General features: G+C 38.5%; 1 protein-coding gene across 3 annotated transcripts in view; it reads left to right on the top strand.

The window, feature by feature from the left end:
* The window catches only part of dnah6 (dynein, axonemal, heavy chain 6), a 65,877-nt gene that overhangs the window by 6,350 nt on the left and 43,424 nt on the right, over positions 1-16,103 (top strand). For all 3 annotated transcript variants that reach the window (XR_009788063.1, XM_061769932.1, XM_061769933.1), the window contains exons 9-34: positions 541-642; positions 731-838; positions 977-1,057; positions 1,134-1,254; positions 1,420-1,571; positions 1,694-1,846; positions 1,974-2,222; positions 2,864-2,992; positions 4,622-4,735; positions 4,844-4,987; positions 5,865-6,020; positions 6,228-6,278; positions 6,953-7,045; positions 7,146-7,265; positions 7,558-7,738; positions 7,855-7,951; positions 8,117-8,342; positions 9,119-9,283; positions 9,797-9,907; positions 10,001-10,126; positions 10,281-10,436; positions 11,120-11,281; positions 13,185-13,322; positions 13,411-13,578; positions 13,748-13,896; positions 15,333-15,440. Coding sequence is in view for 2 of the 3 variants with exons in the window: in XM_061769932.1 (XP_061625916.1) it covers positions 541-642; positions 731-838; positions 977-1,057; positions 1,134-1,254; positions 1,420-1,571; positions 1,694-1,846; positions 1,974-2,222; positions 2,864-2,992; positions 4,622-4,735; positions 4,844-4,987; positions 5,865-6,020; positions 6,228-6,278; positions 6,953-7,045; positions 7,146-7,265; positions 7,558-7,738; positions 7,855-7,951; positions 8,117-8,342; positions 9,119-9,283; positions 9,797-9,907; positions 10,001-10,126; positions 10,281-10,436; positions 11,120-11,281; positions 13,185-13,322; positions 13,411-13,578; positions 13,748-13,896; positions 15,333-15,440 (3,560 nt within the window). In the remaining variant the exon portion in view is untranslated. The remainder of the gene's footprint in view (positions 1-540; positions 643-730; positions 839-976; positions 1,058-1,133; positions 1,255-1,419; positions 1,572-1,693; positions 1,847-1,973; positions 2,223-2,863; positions 2,993-4,621; positions 4,736-4,843; positions 4,988-5,864; positions 6,021-6,227; positions 6,279-6,952; positions 7,046-7,145; positions 7,266-7,557; positions 7,739-7,854; positions 7,952-8,116; positions 8,343-9,118; positions 9,284-9,796; positions 9,908-10,000; positions 10,127-10,280; positions 10,437-11,119; positions 11,282-13,184; positions 13,323-13,410; positions 13,579-13,747; positions 13,897-15,332; positions 15,441-16,103) is intronic.

The following is a 16,103-nucleotide window of genomic DNA, read 5'->3' as shown; positions in this document are numbered from 1 at the left end:
GGAGACTTGGTGGTGGAACCTCAAAGTACAGGAAATCATACAAGGAAAGAGGTTAGCAAAGAAGTGGGACACTCAGAGGACTGAGGAGATGAGGAAGGAGTACATTGAGATGTGACGTAGGGCAAAGGTAGAGGGGCAAAGGTCAAACAAGAGGCATGTGATGACATGTATGCCAGGTTGGACACTAAAGAAGGAGAAAAGGATCTATTCAGGTTGGCCAGACAGAGGGATGGATGATCAGAAGGAATGAACAGCACCCGAGTTTAATATATGAGTGTCACAGCAAAGGGTCTGAATACTTATGGCTGTGATATTTCAGTTTTTCTTTTTTAATAAATCAGCAAAGATTTCAACAATTCCGTTTTTTGTCTGTCACTATTGGGTGCTGTGTGTATATTAAAGAGCAAAAAAATGAACTTAAATGATTTTAACAAATGGCTGCAATATAACAAAGTGTGACAAACTTAGGGGTTCTGAAAACTTTCCGTACCCACTGTATATGTACCCAAGTAAAAAGCTTTATTATGTGTGTCTTAATAGGCTGGGGAGTCCGAATCTTCCCAGAGCAAACCAATGTTGATCAGTGAACTTGTACTAGACACAAATGCGCTGTCCTACAAACCCTCTGAGGAGAATTTTCAGGTTAAAAAGAGAGATTGATTCAGGAACCATTTTATACAAACTGAAACTAAACTTCCAAGTAGAATAAATATGTTTTTCTTTCCTATAGGAGACTGTTGCAGAGATCATTGGGAAGTTCCAGAAGACTGTGTTGTCAGTTGAAACACTAACAGCAGATCCAGATTTTATTTTACTGTTAAGTCACGAGTCTTTTCAGGTAGAAAAATAACACTCGACTGTTTTTATGTCACAGTTGTTGTTATGCTGTCTGCATTTTGGAAATTATTTTTTGGTCATTTCAAAATTTATTTTTAGGTACCACTTTGTAATTTAATGTGTGTCTGTTAACTTTCAGAGTCAATATAGAGATGCTCCCAGTTTGGAATCGGTCATTGAAAATGATGGATACATTAAAAGTATCTGTCAAAAAATTAAGGTCATAGACACTTCACATTAGTTCGAGTTGGAAGTAACACTCCAGTTGACACAACGTGTGTTTTTCTTCTCTTCAGGAATCACTGCAGTTCACATTTGAAGCTGCACAAGTGTGCTCATGCATGTTTGAGCGTTTTCAGCTGTTTTACAAGGAGAATGAAAGTCTAGATTTGAATGCTCTACGACAACAAGATCACGGTAAAGGCTAGAGTACATGATTATAATTTTTTATCTGAAGTGGTCAATACTGGCAGCTGACACACGAGAAGTTTTAATCTTGGGTTCAGACATTTCTTTGAGATCATGATCTCCCTGTGCTTGCTTGCATAGGTTCACTCTAATGTTAACTACTTTGTTGAACAGGTTTGGAGTTTTTTAGAACATCACTGGACTTGTACCACAATGAGCATGAAGAAGCTGTGGCTCTCCAGCCACAGAGACATCTTGGCCTCCTCCTTGTGGACAAAACAGAGATGAAAGAGAAGCTCATCTCTTCTCCTCTCCGCTGTCTAAAGGTCAGAACAGTGCACAATCTTGCTGTCCACGCAAACACAAAAACAGTGTCCATTTACAATACAGCCTAATTATTAGTGAATGGGGCCATAATGCGATGGTAATTTTCGCTTCTCTTTTATAGGTCATTAATGAAATACTGACACAGCAGGCCAAGCGGAAGTTAAAAGCTGTCATGGCAGAAGCTGGTGAAGCTCAATTTAAACTAGAACTCAGTCCCACTACAACAACTGAGTTAGCCAGCTACCTTACTTTCCTTGATGAGATACCAGAGAGGGTAAAATTTGTTAATGTGTATATGTTGATAAACACATCATAAGAAAACATTTCTTTCCTCCTTCTTTCTCCTTCTTTCTCCTTCTTTCTTTCTTTCTTTCTTTCTTTCTTTCTTTTTCGGTTCACAGATGAAAGTGCTGGAGCAAGAACAGGAGACAGTGTGTCAGATGTACAATCTGATCAACCTATCCTCACTTCCTGTCACAGCTGACGATGTGGCCTTTGCTTCCATGGAGCCTTACATGAACTCATTACACACTATGATCAATGATGCAATGTTTGACAGGTACAAAATGATGGACAAGTTTTCCAAGTCTCTGCAGATAGACATAAAAGATCTGAACCAAAAAGTCAAGAAAATCAAAGAAAAGTCACAGGTATGTTGAGAACTTACATTTTGTCTTAAAGGTCCCATATTTTGGCTATTTAGACCTCCATAGAGTGACTCTTTAACATGGACTTAGTATAAAATTGTCAATTTCACATAAAAAAAACACCATAGTTTTGTCATACAAGTGTCCAGAAAAGGCCCCTCTCACAGCTACTTATGTTTGACCTAGTTTTGTATCCGCTTTGTCCATATTTGGCCTTTCTTCTGATTGGTTGCCTCCATGTAGAAGACCCATTTGTGAGAGCACACGTGTCTGTTATGGTGACAGCGCTGGCTCGGGAGCGGAGAGGTAGGCGGGGATCCTGTGGTTAGTAGATCGTAGATAAGCTTGAGAAATTCGAATGACCTGATTTCAGGCTTCTCGGCAGAAAAATGTCTGGAAATCGGGAATGCGCAGGCGATCTTAATTCATATTTCACATGTTTACTGAGGCACCATAGAGCCAAGATTACTTCCCAAGTACTAGGAAAAGTTGGTTTGGCAAAATATGAAACCTTTAAATTATAAAGTGATCACTTTGAATGTATCTTTGATTTGGTTGCCAAGTTTGGATGGGGTTCCCTGATGCATTTTTATCCTGTGTTCTGTTACCTGCCGACCAATGCCAATGCACTTATCTACGTGTAGGATCCACAAATCCTGGAAGTCACTGCTGATTTTTCCCAAGTGCGTCTTCTGCTTGGCGAGCTTCAGATTTCCATAGATGAGTTGCAAGCCCAGGCCTCCGCATATACTTCCTACCAGAAACAATTCAAGGTAATGCACACATTAAGGAAAACATCTGAAAATCAAGCCATAATAATTTCCCTAATGTAATGAATATGTGTTTATTACTTTACAAATATTTGGCTTTTAAACTTTTACTGAAGCTTTTCCTCTCGGGTTTCATAATTTCTTTCATCTGCGGCTACTATTATTTTGAAGCTTCTCTTCATGTCTCCCCTTCAATTGACACCCTTGCTTGCCTCACTTTTCTTTCCGCATGCTCCTTTTGTGGTTGCATCTTGTCCTCTTTCTTAAGTCAACTTAAGGTTATAGGCAGGTTTTGGTGACTACACACTTATTATTATTATTACCGGTATTATTATTATTACAATAATAATTTCCTTTGTTTAACCAGGTAAGGCAATTCAGAATCAGAATCAGAATCCTCTTTATTTGCCAAGTATGTCCAAAAACACACAAGGAATTTGTCTCCGGTAGTTGGAGCCGCTCTAGTACGACAACAGACAGTCAATTGACAGAGAACACTTTGGAGACATAAAGACATTGACAAAAAAACAGTCACTGAGCAGTAAAGGGTTGCTAGTTATCTGGTAATGCCAGTACATTTTTATTTTTATTTTTTATTATTTTTTTGACAATTGTGCAAAAAGATGCAGAGTCCTCTAGCACTTAGAGCAATTCGAATGACTAATATTGCAATAGTCCGGTGCAACGACCATTGTGCAAAGGGCGCCGAGACTTCAAGGAGTGTATGCGGTTTAAAGTGACAAGTAGTGCGATAATCTGGGACAATGTTGGTTGTGCAAATGTTGCAGATACTCCTCAATCAGTGTGCAAATGGAGCAAATGCTACTCTGGCATGAGTGGCCAGTATATGCAAATAGTGCAGGATGGCGAGACAACTACAGTGAGTGCACAAGTAATGCATGATTGGCCCCACAGAAATGTGACAACAAACTCAAGTCAAAAACAGTTGAGAACAGTTTCTCATTGACAATCCTATTACTACTGCGACTACTACTACTACTACTACTATTAATAATAATAATAATAAAAAAATGTTGATAATATAACGAGCCGGCACGGTGATCGACTGGTTAGCACATCTGCCTCACAGTTCTGGGGGCCGGGGTTCGAATCCAATCCCCGTCTGTGTGGAGTTTGCATCTTCTCCCCGTGCCTGGGTGGGTTTTCTCCGGGCTCTCCAGTTTCCTCCCACATCCCAAAAACATGCGTGGTAGGTTGACTGAAGACTCGAAATTGCCCATAGGTGTGAATGTGAGTGTGAATGGTTGTTTGTTTCTATGTGCCCTGCGATTGGCTGGCGACCGGTTCAGGCTGTACCTCGCCTCCCGCCCGAAGATGGCTGGGATAGGCTCCAGCAGCCCGCGACCCTAGTGAGGATAAGCGGTAAAGGAAATGGATGGATGGATAATATAACGAATCAAATTTCTACAGCGCTTTTCTTACCGCTCAGTACCTATAGAGATAATTGTGCAGTTTTTGCATTACTGAGACTGTCCCACTCTACAGTGTATATGTTTAGTTCTCCATTACAAAGTGTTAGGCTTTCACTATAACCAGTCAGCTGCACTTCTATCAAAGGTTTTGGAAATACATTTTTATACCATTTTTCTGTGATTGCTGTAATAAATTTAGTTGGAGGTGACCAAATTTGATGACCTCGATGAGCTAAAAGCAGAGTTTCGGCTGAAGAAGCTTCTGTGGGACTGTATGGAAGAATGGGACTTATTGCAAGATGGATGGCGACAGGTGAGGCACTCTTAAATAAAATGCATGAAGCAATATGGCGGTACTTAAAATGCTACTTACTGTATATCCATAAATCTTTATTCATTTGTGTGTTTGTTACATCTTCAGACCATGCTTGAGAAACTGGACCTGGAACAGTTAAACTCGCAAATCAACAAATACACCAAGTACATCAACCAAATGGAGAAAGGCTTGCCACGTAATAATGTAGTGCCATGTCTTAAGGACAAGGTTGAACTTATGAAACTGAGGGTGGGTGTGCAGTAAATAACCATTGTCATTGTCATAAAACCATACCATATGTGGATTTCCATTACAATGGATTACCGTAATTTCTCGTGTATAATGCGCACCCATGTATAATACGCACCCCGAAAGTTGACCTCAAAATTCTGGAAAACGCTTCTACCTATGCATAATGCATTTTTACAATGCATGATTTTGCTTCTACCCATATGATCAAAACATGAAGTATTTTATGTATTTTGTTAAGCACTTTATTTATACACGTAATCCTTTTTTTAATTTACTTGCTCTTATTTTGAAATTTACAGCCCTACTTTTATTTAGTAAGTGAGAAAACACACAGTTGTGCTCATATGTTTGATTATTAATTTGTAAGATTGGTGCAATTCTTTAAAGAAAGCATGAAGGGCCAGGCGAAACATTTAATTTTATTTTAACGGGAGTCAAATTTAACTGTCAAGTATTTCAGAAAAGCATTATCATTAAACAAAACATAACCATAAAGAAATTAATGATGGTTGTTGTTAAAAAAATATATATATTTCACAAATTCTGCCAGGGTATGTAAACTTATGAGCACAACTGTACATATATGCAGTCATGCGTACCCCTGTCATATTGGAATGAAAGTGGAGGCTCCACTTTTTTTATAACCACTAGGTGGCGGTGGCATTTTAGAATGAAAGTGTACAACTTTTTCATAACCACTAGATGGCGGCATACATTTATAAAATGTGAAAGTTTTTTCCATTTGTCCCCATACCTATGTATAATGCGCACTATTGACTTTTGACATTATGCACGAAAAATTACGGTACTTCCTATTGACAAATGGTGAGCTGGTTATTCACCTGATGATTGAGATATACATGTTCCCGTTCAGGTGCCTGTGATCACAGACTTGCGTAACCCATGTATGAAACCGGAACACTGGAGGAACCTGGAATCTGTTGTGGGGAGCTCCTTGAATGTGGAGCAGCTCACTGTGGCTGTTATGGAGGAACTCAATGTATTCTCCTATGGCACAGAGATACAGGAGGTCTCACCTAACTTCTCTTTTGCTTGCTTGTTGTTCAACCTAAACATTTTATATTTCAGTAAATTATGGGACATCTATCTATATGATGTCTTTATTTATGGTCCATCCAGACTACGAATTTTTTAAAATTTAATCCAGTATTTTAATGATCTTTCAATGTTTGATATAACTGTTGCACATTGAAAAAAGAAACATTTTGAATTTTAGGTGTCAGCACAGGCTTCAGGGGAAGCATCAGTGGAGACCATTATTAATAAGGTGGGTGAAAAGGGGACTTCATGTTTTCTTCTTCTTCACAGATGTTCATTGCCTTTCTTCTTTTGGACTTAATGTCGGTTTGTGAATCACCAACAACCTGCCTGAAGTGAAGCAGAAGTTTATCAACAACAAAAGACATTAAATAACTGAAAAAAATGCAAATTTACTGGTCGCACATGCCAGCGTAGATGAAAAAAACCGCAAATTTCAAGGGCAAATTTTGAGCGTTTCGGGGCAGTCTGGAGTCCATTGAAAAATAATGGAATGGCACAGGGATACAGACCTCCAAGGCCCAAATACCCTAATTTTGACCAACACCGAACTGTACCGCTTCATATACAGTAGATTACGGCTTCCTGTATATGACTGAATTTGATCATCAATATTCCTGCATTATTCATTGAAAAATTGAGGACTACGGATGCACAATATTACCCACTTGCCTTCTGAACACATGATTCTAAATATAGAGCCAATATTGACCATAATCTTTTTTTTTTTTTTGCAACAACACACTGTAAATGCTGTAATGTTTTCTTTAATCACTAATTCCATTTCTGTCCATTGGTTAGGGGATGGTGATTATTAGTGAATATTTTAGGGGTTTCGACTTTGATTAATCAGTCATTGAAAAGTGTCCCCTTGACATGTGGCGCATTTCGATCACACTGCAGGTGGAGGATGTGTGGTGGACCACTACTTTCACGCTTTTGCAGCATGGTGACTCCAAAGAGGTCTTCATCTTGGGAGGCACAGATGATATTCAAGTAAACATGAACCACACATTCTGCTATAAAGTATATACAATATGTTGTGAGATTAAATGTTTTTAATTCTTCTATTTTTTCTATTTTTTTTCTTGTTGAGGTACTCTTGGATGACAGCATTATCAATGTGGGTACAGCAGCATCTTCGCGTTATGTTGCTCCCATCAAAGCCAGAGTGGACAAACTCCTGTTGAGACTGATCCGCTTCAACCAAACTCTGGTAAAGGCTTGGAAAAATGAAAAGGGAAACAATATTTTTTATCTGCCTCCATGAAGCTTAGAAAATATCTGTCTTCTAATGCAGGAATAGACTGTACATATTGTTTACTAGTAGCTTTCTCTAGTGGATGCAAAACAAAAAAGCCCAGATGCCTATAGAAATACTATGTTTGTAGTCTTTGAACGATCCATTGCAGTGCATGAATGGGACTGACTTTTATTTTATTTTTTTTAAACCATTTGTAAGATACAATTATAGCACCTCGTTATATCTACATCCTCTTCCTGCACAGGATGAGTGGCTTAACTGCCAACGAAACTGGCTATATTTAGAAAGTATTTTCTTAGCCCCAGACATCAAGAGGCAGCTCCCTGCTGAGTCCAAAATGTTTCTCAAAGTGGACAAGTCATGGAAAGCCATTATGGCTAAGGTCAAAAAGATGCCCAATGCACTCAAAGCGGCCACACAGCCTGGTAGGTAGCCATAGGTTAACTCATGGGAAAAAAAGATAGAGGTACACATATCAAAAATACGTTTGTATGCATTTAAACAAAATGTACACCCTTAAAGATTATCTTATACTACACAGATCTCTTGGAAACATTTCAAGAAAATAATGTTCTTTTGGAAACGATACAAAAGTGTCTTGAAGACTACCTGGAGTCCAAGAGAGTTATATTCCCCAGGTATGCACATTTTTGATTTGTTACAAATGAAAGACGTGACCCTTACAATTCATTATAATATGTATTTGGGCTTAATGTAATATGTATTTATGCAGTAAATATTTCCAGAATGACTGACGTGAGTGTTGGATACTTTGTAATGTTTCCTCTCTTTGTCCTTTACAGATTCTACTTTTTATCCAATGATGAATTGCTTAAAATTTTGGCACAGACAAGAAACCCCCAGGCAGTGCAGCCTCACTTGAGAAAATGCTTTGATGCAATTACACACCTTGAGTTTGCGTTAGTTTCTGACCAATCAACTACTGGGCCAGCTACACTGGAGCCTGGAGAACAGGAGAAGGTCTACACCAAGGACATCTTGAATATGGTTTCCCCTGAAGGAGAGAAGGTCAGCTGTGGTTACATAGAAGCCTGTCAGTCTGTTTATGGCTAAGTGACTTAAGGGGGGCAGGTTAAATACTGGATGTGGATGCAAAAGAAGTAAATTAATTGAACTGAGATGCTAGTGTGCTTCTCGAGGTGCCCTTAAGAATGGCACAGAGACCCCACACTGCTCTTATCTCTCCTGAGTGTGAAAAGAAATTGGAGCTCAGGTCGAAGGGACAATAGATGCCAATGTCTGTTGTTTTCCCGAACCTTTTCAGTTTATCGAAAATAGTCTGGCATCTGTTTCTATTACTGACTGTTTATTAAAAAATAAGAAGAAGAAGAATTAAAATCTTACGATGTTGTTGCCGAAATTGTCCTGCTGGCCATTGCAAATTAAATGCAATCAGGGTTTAGTCAAGTGAAGCCATTTAGATTGTCCTAAAATATAGTATTTGCTGCAAGTTATTTCCTCAAATATTCCTCTTAGCACCTGTTTCTGCTCTTGGTTGTCTGCATTGTACTCTGACAGTCTGAGCTCTCTTGTACACTGTGGGATAATGACACCTGTTACAATTTGTTACAATAACAACAGAGGCAAACCATTTCTCAGGCCAGTAGTCAGAAGCCACTTTAGCATGTCCAGATTGCTCTGTCAGACATGATGTATCTTTAATTACAAGGGCCATCTCGCCTGTAATCTTTTGATCACGTCAAGCGAATACGCAGTTTAAAATGGACACGTTTCACATATCACTGCTATAACAATTGATATTGTCCTTTTATGTGCAAGTGTAGGTGGGTTTAACAAAAGGTCTGAAGGCAAGAGGCAATGTGGAAGATTGGCTTTGCAAGGTGGAGGAGGCCATGTTCAACTCACTGCGACAGCTCAGCAAGGCATCTATAGCCGACTACCAAGTAACGTCAAGGGAGGAATGGGTGGTGTCTGGGTATCCTTCTCAGGTATACGTACACACACACACGCACACACACACAGTTTATATAGTTACAGTTACCATCATTACACTTTTTTATACCCAAACTTGAGCTGACTCACTGTGCTATGTGTATGTGTGTATATATATGTGTTGTGTATATATATATATGTATATATATGCGTATATATATATGTGTATGTATATATATATATATATATATATATGTATATGTATATATATATATATATATGTATATATATATATATATGTACATATGTATATGTATATACATATATATATATGTATATATATATATATATATATATATATACATATATATATATGTATATGTATATATATGTACATATGTATATGTATATACATATATATATGTATATACATATATATATGTACATATGTACACCTTCTCAAATTTATCCTCTCTCCATCCTACTGTTCCCCTACCCAGCTCTCATTGTTTATCAGATGTTTTTTGTGGCATTTTTAATCAGCGTTTTTGTGTGTGGTTTTCCATTAGGTGGTGTTGATAATTTCCCAGATGATGTGGTGCAGGGACATGGAAGCTTGTTTGGAGGGAAATCATGACCACTTTGCTGCCTTACAGAAATTTGAATACACCAACTTTGACGTAAACCACAGTAGTTACTTTTTCCTGTTTCTTTTAAAAAAGCATTTGAACAAAATCTACCTGTCCAGCATTGACTACGCTTTTATTTTTCAGAGGTTAAATGCTCTCGCAGCTTTGGTCAGAGGGAAACTACCTACTTTACACCGTAATATCATCACTGCCCTCATCACCATTGATGTGCATGCCCGTGATATTGTGACAGATTTAGTCGGGCAGAAGGTGGAGTACTGGCATACACACGGACTCAAACATGCAGGCGATAAAGCATCTTTCTTTTTTTATTTAGCTGAGTACAAGTTTCATTCATAGCCTGTGTCTTTTCATAGCATTTAATTTATGTGGTCAAGTAGTAACTTCAGCCGTTCTTTTTTAGGTGGACTGCGGGTCTAATTTTGAATGGCAGAGACAATTACGCTACTACTGGGATCTTGATCTGGACAACTGTATAGCCTGCATGGCCCTATCCACTTATATTTATGGCTATGAATACCTAGGAGCCTGTCCTAGGCTGGTCATCACTCCACTTACGGTAACACAGGCTACATAATACGCACATGCATAAAACAGGAGTCACACAAGAATAGCCACAGAAGGTGTAGGGCATGTTGAGCTGTGTGACTGTTGAGTACTTAAATTACACCACAGTGTTCATGGATATGAACTATAAATTGTCCAAGCTTAAATAAATAATAAAATACAATGTGGCCTTCCAGTTAAAATGTCTTAACTGCAAACAAACGTTTTATCAAGTCGTTTTGAATGAAAGTTGAGTATCTACTGAATACACAGTATACATCCCAGTCTATACATGACAATAACAACTCTTATTTTACAATATGAGAGGGAACAACAGTTCAGAAAAAAGGATAAACGTCCCTTACAGTTTCGGTGTGCACATTTGCACCTAATCTCTCACCACGCCTCTTAACAATATGGTGGATGAGGCAGAAGGAAGGTCCATGGTTCGATTCTAGCTTTGGCATATTTTACAGCTGACTTTCTCTGTGGAGTTTGTTCTCCTCGTATCTGGGTGGTGTTAATATCCAGTCACCTTCACTGACCAATGTTCTGAAACAAGATCTGGATCCACAGCTTTTTGGGGTGGGGTTAAATGCAGAGAATAGATTTTGCCATACGTTGTGTATGTGACAAATGGTGTACCTTTTGCCTTTACTTTTTACTCTTACCTTATCTAAATGTATCCACATGCAGGATCGATGCTACTTGTGTTTAATGGGAGCCCTCCAGCTGGACTTGGGAGGTGCTCCAGCTGGACCTGCAGGGACAGGGAAAACGGAGACTACGAAGGACTTGGCTAAAGCCTTGGCAATTCAGTGTGTGGTCTTCAACTGTTCTGATGGACTCGACTACAAGGTGCAATGTCACTAATTGCATTTGGCTATCTTTCTAACATCTTTGCTTTAAATGGATATAAAGTAAACATCCCCTATTAAATGTGATTTATTTTAAAGTGTAAATAAAATAAATGTGGATCAGAAGATTTTTATACTTATACTGAAATAAAACATTTACTTCTCTTAACAAAAGCAATTAATCAGGAAAATTAACCACATTCAAACAAATGATAAATAGTGGTGTGTACACCTGACTGCAACTGAGTTGGATGAGGCCCAAATAAAACAGGAAATAAAAGCAGGAAATTTCTACTTGCATCTGACTGAAAAGTACCAATCACAAGAAGGTTAAAAGCTATTTCGAAAGCACTAAAGACATGACACCGTGTTCCAGTGATGATCTAAAAAGGGCTATGTACAAGAGATTTGCAATCACATGGATTTGGAGCACATTTTCAAGTGGACAACTAAACGTGTTATCTCTATTCACTGTTGCAGGCTCACAATTACTGCATGTATTATATGGTCCTGTTAGATGGCACTGTTGCCAAAGCAATCAAGGCTTATGCCTTTCTCCATTTCATCATAGTGAACTAATGAGATGCTGTACTTTGTTGTGTATCTTATTTTTTCCTGCAACTTCCTGCCCTTCTAGTTATGAGGACAGCATCAGCTTAAGGCTTCAATACATTAATTTGTAAATTTATAGAAATAATCGGTTGACAAATACCCATTCAGCTAATATTTCCATCAATATACACAATTTTACAAATTTTTCAACATATGCTATGTTAGTATTCTTAAAATGTCGGTATGATTGACATCAAATACAATTTTTTGCACCTGGATTTTAATCAGGATTTTATTGAACAAAACCATGACAATGACAATAGTTTTTTTTGTCACCTGATTTCACAAAGCAACAACAAAAACTCCAATACTGGAGCATTACATTTCATTATCACAAATAAAATGTATTATTTAAAAAAATCTTTCCAATCAGGTTGCATGTTAAGATGGAGCCCCTCTTCGATATCACCTTAATTCTCTCCTATTGGCTGGAAAAAAGTCCAGGGTATACGCCGCCTCTCACCCAAAGTCAGCTGGGATAGGCTCTAGTTTACCCGTGACCCAAATGAGGATAATTGAGATAGAAAATGAATAGATGGATGACACTCTCTTATCCATTGAAATGGTATGTCATAAGATAGTTTCTGCCTGTTTCTCATTTGATTATTCAAGTGTTGCTATTTTCAGGTATACTGCCATCCAACGAAGTGTAAAATGGCCCCAGTAAAACTAAATCTCAAATGTTTATTCAACTTTAATCATATGTACATAATAATTTAGAACACAGTGTGGAGTCCATTCATCCATTTGTGTTATTGCTTAAACTGTTCAGGGCAAGGAGCGGGGTAGACGTTGACTGGTCCACAGCCAGTCAGGGCACATACAAACGACCATTCGTACCTATTGTCTGTTTAGAGTTTTAACCGCTAAATGAACTAAAAAAAAACAAAAACATGTTTTTTGGAATGTGGGAGGAAGGCCGAGTACTAGGAGAGCCAGGGAAAAAGTCCCCAGATGAGATTAAATCCCAGAATGGTTTTACTGTGAGGCAGATGTGCAAACCACATCCCCCTCTGTGTTGCCTCCATTAATATGAGAAGAAAATAAAAAAAAATCCATCCATCCATCCATTTTCCATACCACTTATCCTCATTAGGGTCGCGGGGGCGTGCTGGCGCCTAACCCAGGTAACTCGGGGTGATATGCGGGGTACACCCATAACTGGTCGCCAGCCACTTGCAGGGCACTTATAGACAAACAATCATTCACACTCACATTAAAAAATCCTCTAAAATAATAATATATATTTTCCTATCCTTTATTCAGTGTAACAAACCATATCTCTCCTTCAGATGATGGGGCGTTTCTTCAGTGGACTCGCTCAGTCTGGTGCGTGGTGCTGTTTTGATGAGTTTAATCGAATCGATATTGAGGTGTTGTCAGTCATTGCACAGCAGCTCATAACCATACGGAATGCCAAAGCTGCTAAGGTACGTACAAATGTTCAGAAATGCAACTATAATCAGACATTTTTGCAAGTCGTAACGCAAACGTATCAGCACTTGTCTTTGGTTTTAGATGACAAAGTTTCGATTTGAGGGCCGAGAGATCAAGCTGGTGATGACCTGTGCTGCATTTATTACCATGAACCCAGGCTATGCTGGAAGATCAGAGCTACCTGATAACCTTAAATCTCTCTTTAGGCCCGTAGCCATGATGGTGCCAAACTATGCACTCATTGCTGAGGTAATAGTTTTACTGGACATGCCAAATGTTAACATTGAACCACTTATACACAACTTTACAACGGAATACAAACACATCTCACGTGTCTCACCACATTGTCTACCATTTGCTAAACTGCATGGCCCCTTTACCTGTGTTTGTACCTTAATCTCACTCTTTCTCTATGCAGGTGATTTTATACTCGGAGGGATTTGAGTCCAGTAAGACTTTAGCAAGAAAGATGACCCAAATGTACAAACTGTGCTCTGAGCAGCTGTCCCAGCAGGACCACTACGACTTTGGGATGAGAGCCGTCAAATCGGTTCTTGTCATGGCAGGGTGAGAGAATCACACATGCACTATATAACACCTATTTTCCTGAAAAGTCACAGAGGGATGTTGTTATTTATGTAATACTCAATGCATCTTTTTTGTTTTGTTTTGCATGAACACATAGCAAACAGTACATTAAAAAAAGTATATTACTACGTAAGAGTCGTTAGAAGAAGTAATATGACAGTACTTACGAACAAAACGATTGATAGATTTTTTAATATTTTTTTTAAAGGATGTAGTGGCTAACACTCTAAGACTGAGCTTTAAAGCAATATCCACAGTTGTTCTTGGGCTCCTTGAGTGCATTAAAGGCAGATGCTCATGACACTCTTAGACTGTTGGTTCGTGGCTTATTAGGGAACTCTAGCAATTGACACAATTCATTGCAGGTCTTTTCCTTGTTGGTCCCACATTCTGTCTCCTTTTTAGTCTGCCAATTCCACACATTCATTAGCCACCACTTTGATAACTATATTGCCCTGAGTCCTATCTTGGATCGCAAACTTGTTGTCAGGATCAGAAGAAATGTGCATTATTAAATGATTACCTCACTTTAGCTGAATGCGTGCATCTTTTATTACATTGAAGTCAGCGCTGACTTTGTTTCTTTCCAGTTATGATAAACAGACCAAACCTTATTGATCTTCTCTGAAAAAGAACTTCTTCGTAACATAAAACAATATCAGAATCATCTTTATTTGCCAAGTATGTCCAAAAAACACACAAGGAATTTGTCTCCGGTAGTTGGAGCCGCTCTAGTACGACAACAGACAGTCAATTTACAGAACAATTTGGAGACAGAAAGACATTGACAAAAAAAAACAGTCACTGAGCAGTAAAGGGTTGCTAGTTATCTCGTAATGCCGGTACTTTTTTTTTTTTTTTTTTTTTTTTGACAATTGTGCAAAAAGATGCAGAGTCCTCTAGCACTTAGAGCAATTCGAATGACTAATATTGCAATAGTCCGGTGCAATGACCATTCTGCAAAGGGCGCTGAGACTTCAAGGAGTGTATGCGGTTTAAAGTGACGAGTAGTGCGATAATCTGGGACAATGTTGGTTGTGCAAATGTTACAGATACTCCTCAATCAGTGTGCAAATGGGGCAGATGCTACTCTGGCATGAGTGCCCAGTAGATGCAAATAGTGCAGCATGGCGAGACAACTACAGTGAGTGCACGAGTAATACATAATTGGCCCCACAGAAATGTGACAACGAACTCAAGTCAAAAAATTGCCAGCATGTTGTAATGGAATTGTAGGTCAGGTGTTTAAGACGTTGATCGCAAGAGGGAAGGGAAATGTATTGTTAAACATATTTCAACAAATGCATGATTATTTTCTCAAAAGGAAAATGTTTGTGTGGTTTTGTTCCTTTATCTGTACTTCTATATATAGTATAGTATAGTATAGTATATATCATCTGATGATCTGTCTTTAGGTCTCTTAAGAGACAGAACCCTGACCTCATTGAGGATGTGGTTCTGATCAGAGCTCTGAGGGATTCCAACCTCCCCAAATTCCTAACAGATGATGCAGAACTGTTCGGGTAAGAATGCAATTCTATTAGGAGGTATCAGTTTGATCATTCTCTTTCTTGTTATTTCCAGTAAAATTGGTTATTCTGTCATTCTTAAAGCATACTTCTTTGCATTGCTACTATAACCAGTGTATCCAGAAAGGTTTAACAGTGCATCACTTTTTCCATATTTTATTATGGTACAGCCTTAGTCCAAAGAGGAGTTACTATAATTTATATTTTTCAAAATTCTACACACAATACCCCATAATGACAACATATAAAACATTTTTAATGCACCTTTGGCAGCAATTACAGCCTTAAGTCTTTTTTAATATAATGCCGTACACTTGGCACACCTACTTTATCTTTGGGCAGTTTTACCCAATACTTAGTCCTCTTTGCAACACCCGTCAAGCTTCATCAGGCTGAATGGGGAGCATCGGTTTTTAACCATTTTCAACTTTCCGAAAATATGTTCAATTGGATTCAAGTCTTGGCTCTCGCCAAAAACATCACCACAGCATGATACTGCCACCACCATGCCAGGCGATGAGCACAAAAGAGTTCAAGCCTTGTCTCATGATACCAGAGAATTTTGTCTCTAACTCTAAGTGGGCTGCTATGGGCATTTTAATAAGGAGTGTCTTCCATCTGTCACTACAATACAGGCCTGGTAGGTAGATTACTATA

The sequence above is a fragment of the Phyllopteryx taeniolatus genome, chromosome 4, assembly GCF_024500385.1.
Source record: "Phyllopteryx taeniolatus isolate TA_2022b chromosome 4, UOR_Ptae_1.2, whole genome shotgun sequence".
NCBI lineage: Eukaryota > Metazoa > Chordata > Actinopteri > Syngnathiformes > Syngnathidae > Phyllopteryx > Phyllopteryx taeniolatus.
This window is presented reverse-complemented; position numbering and strand designations above follow the sequence as displayed.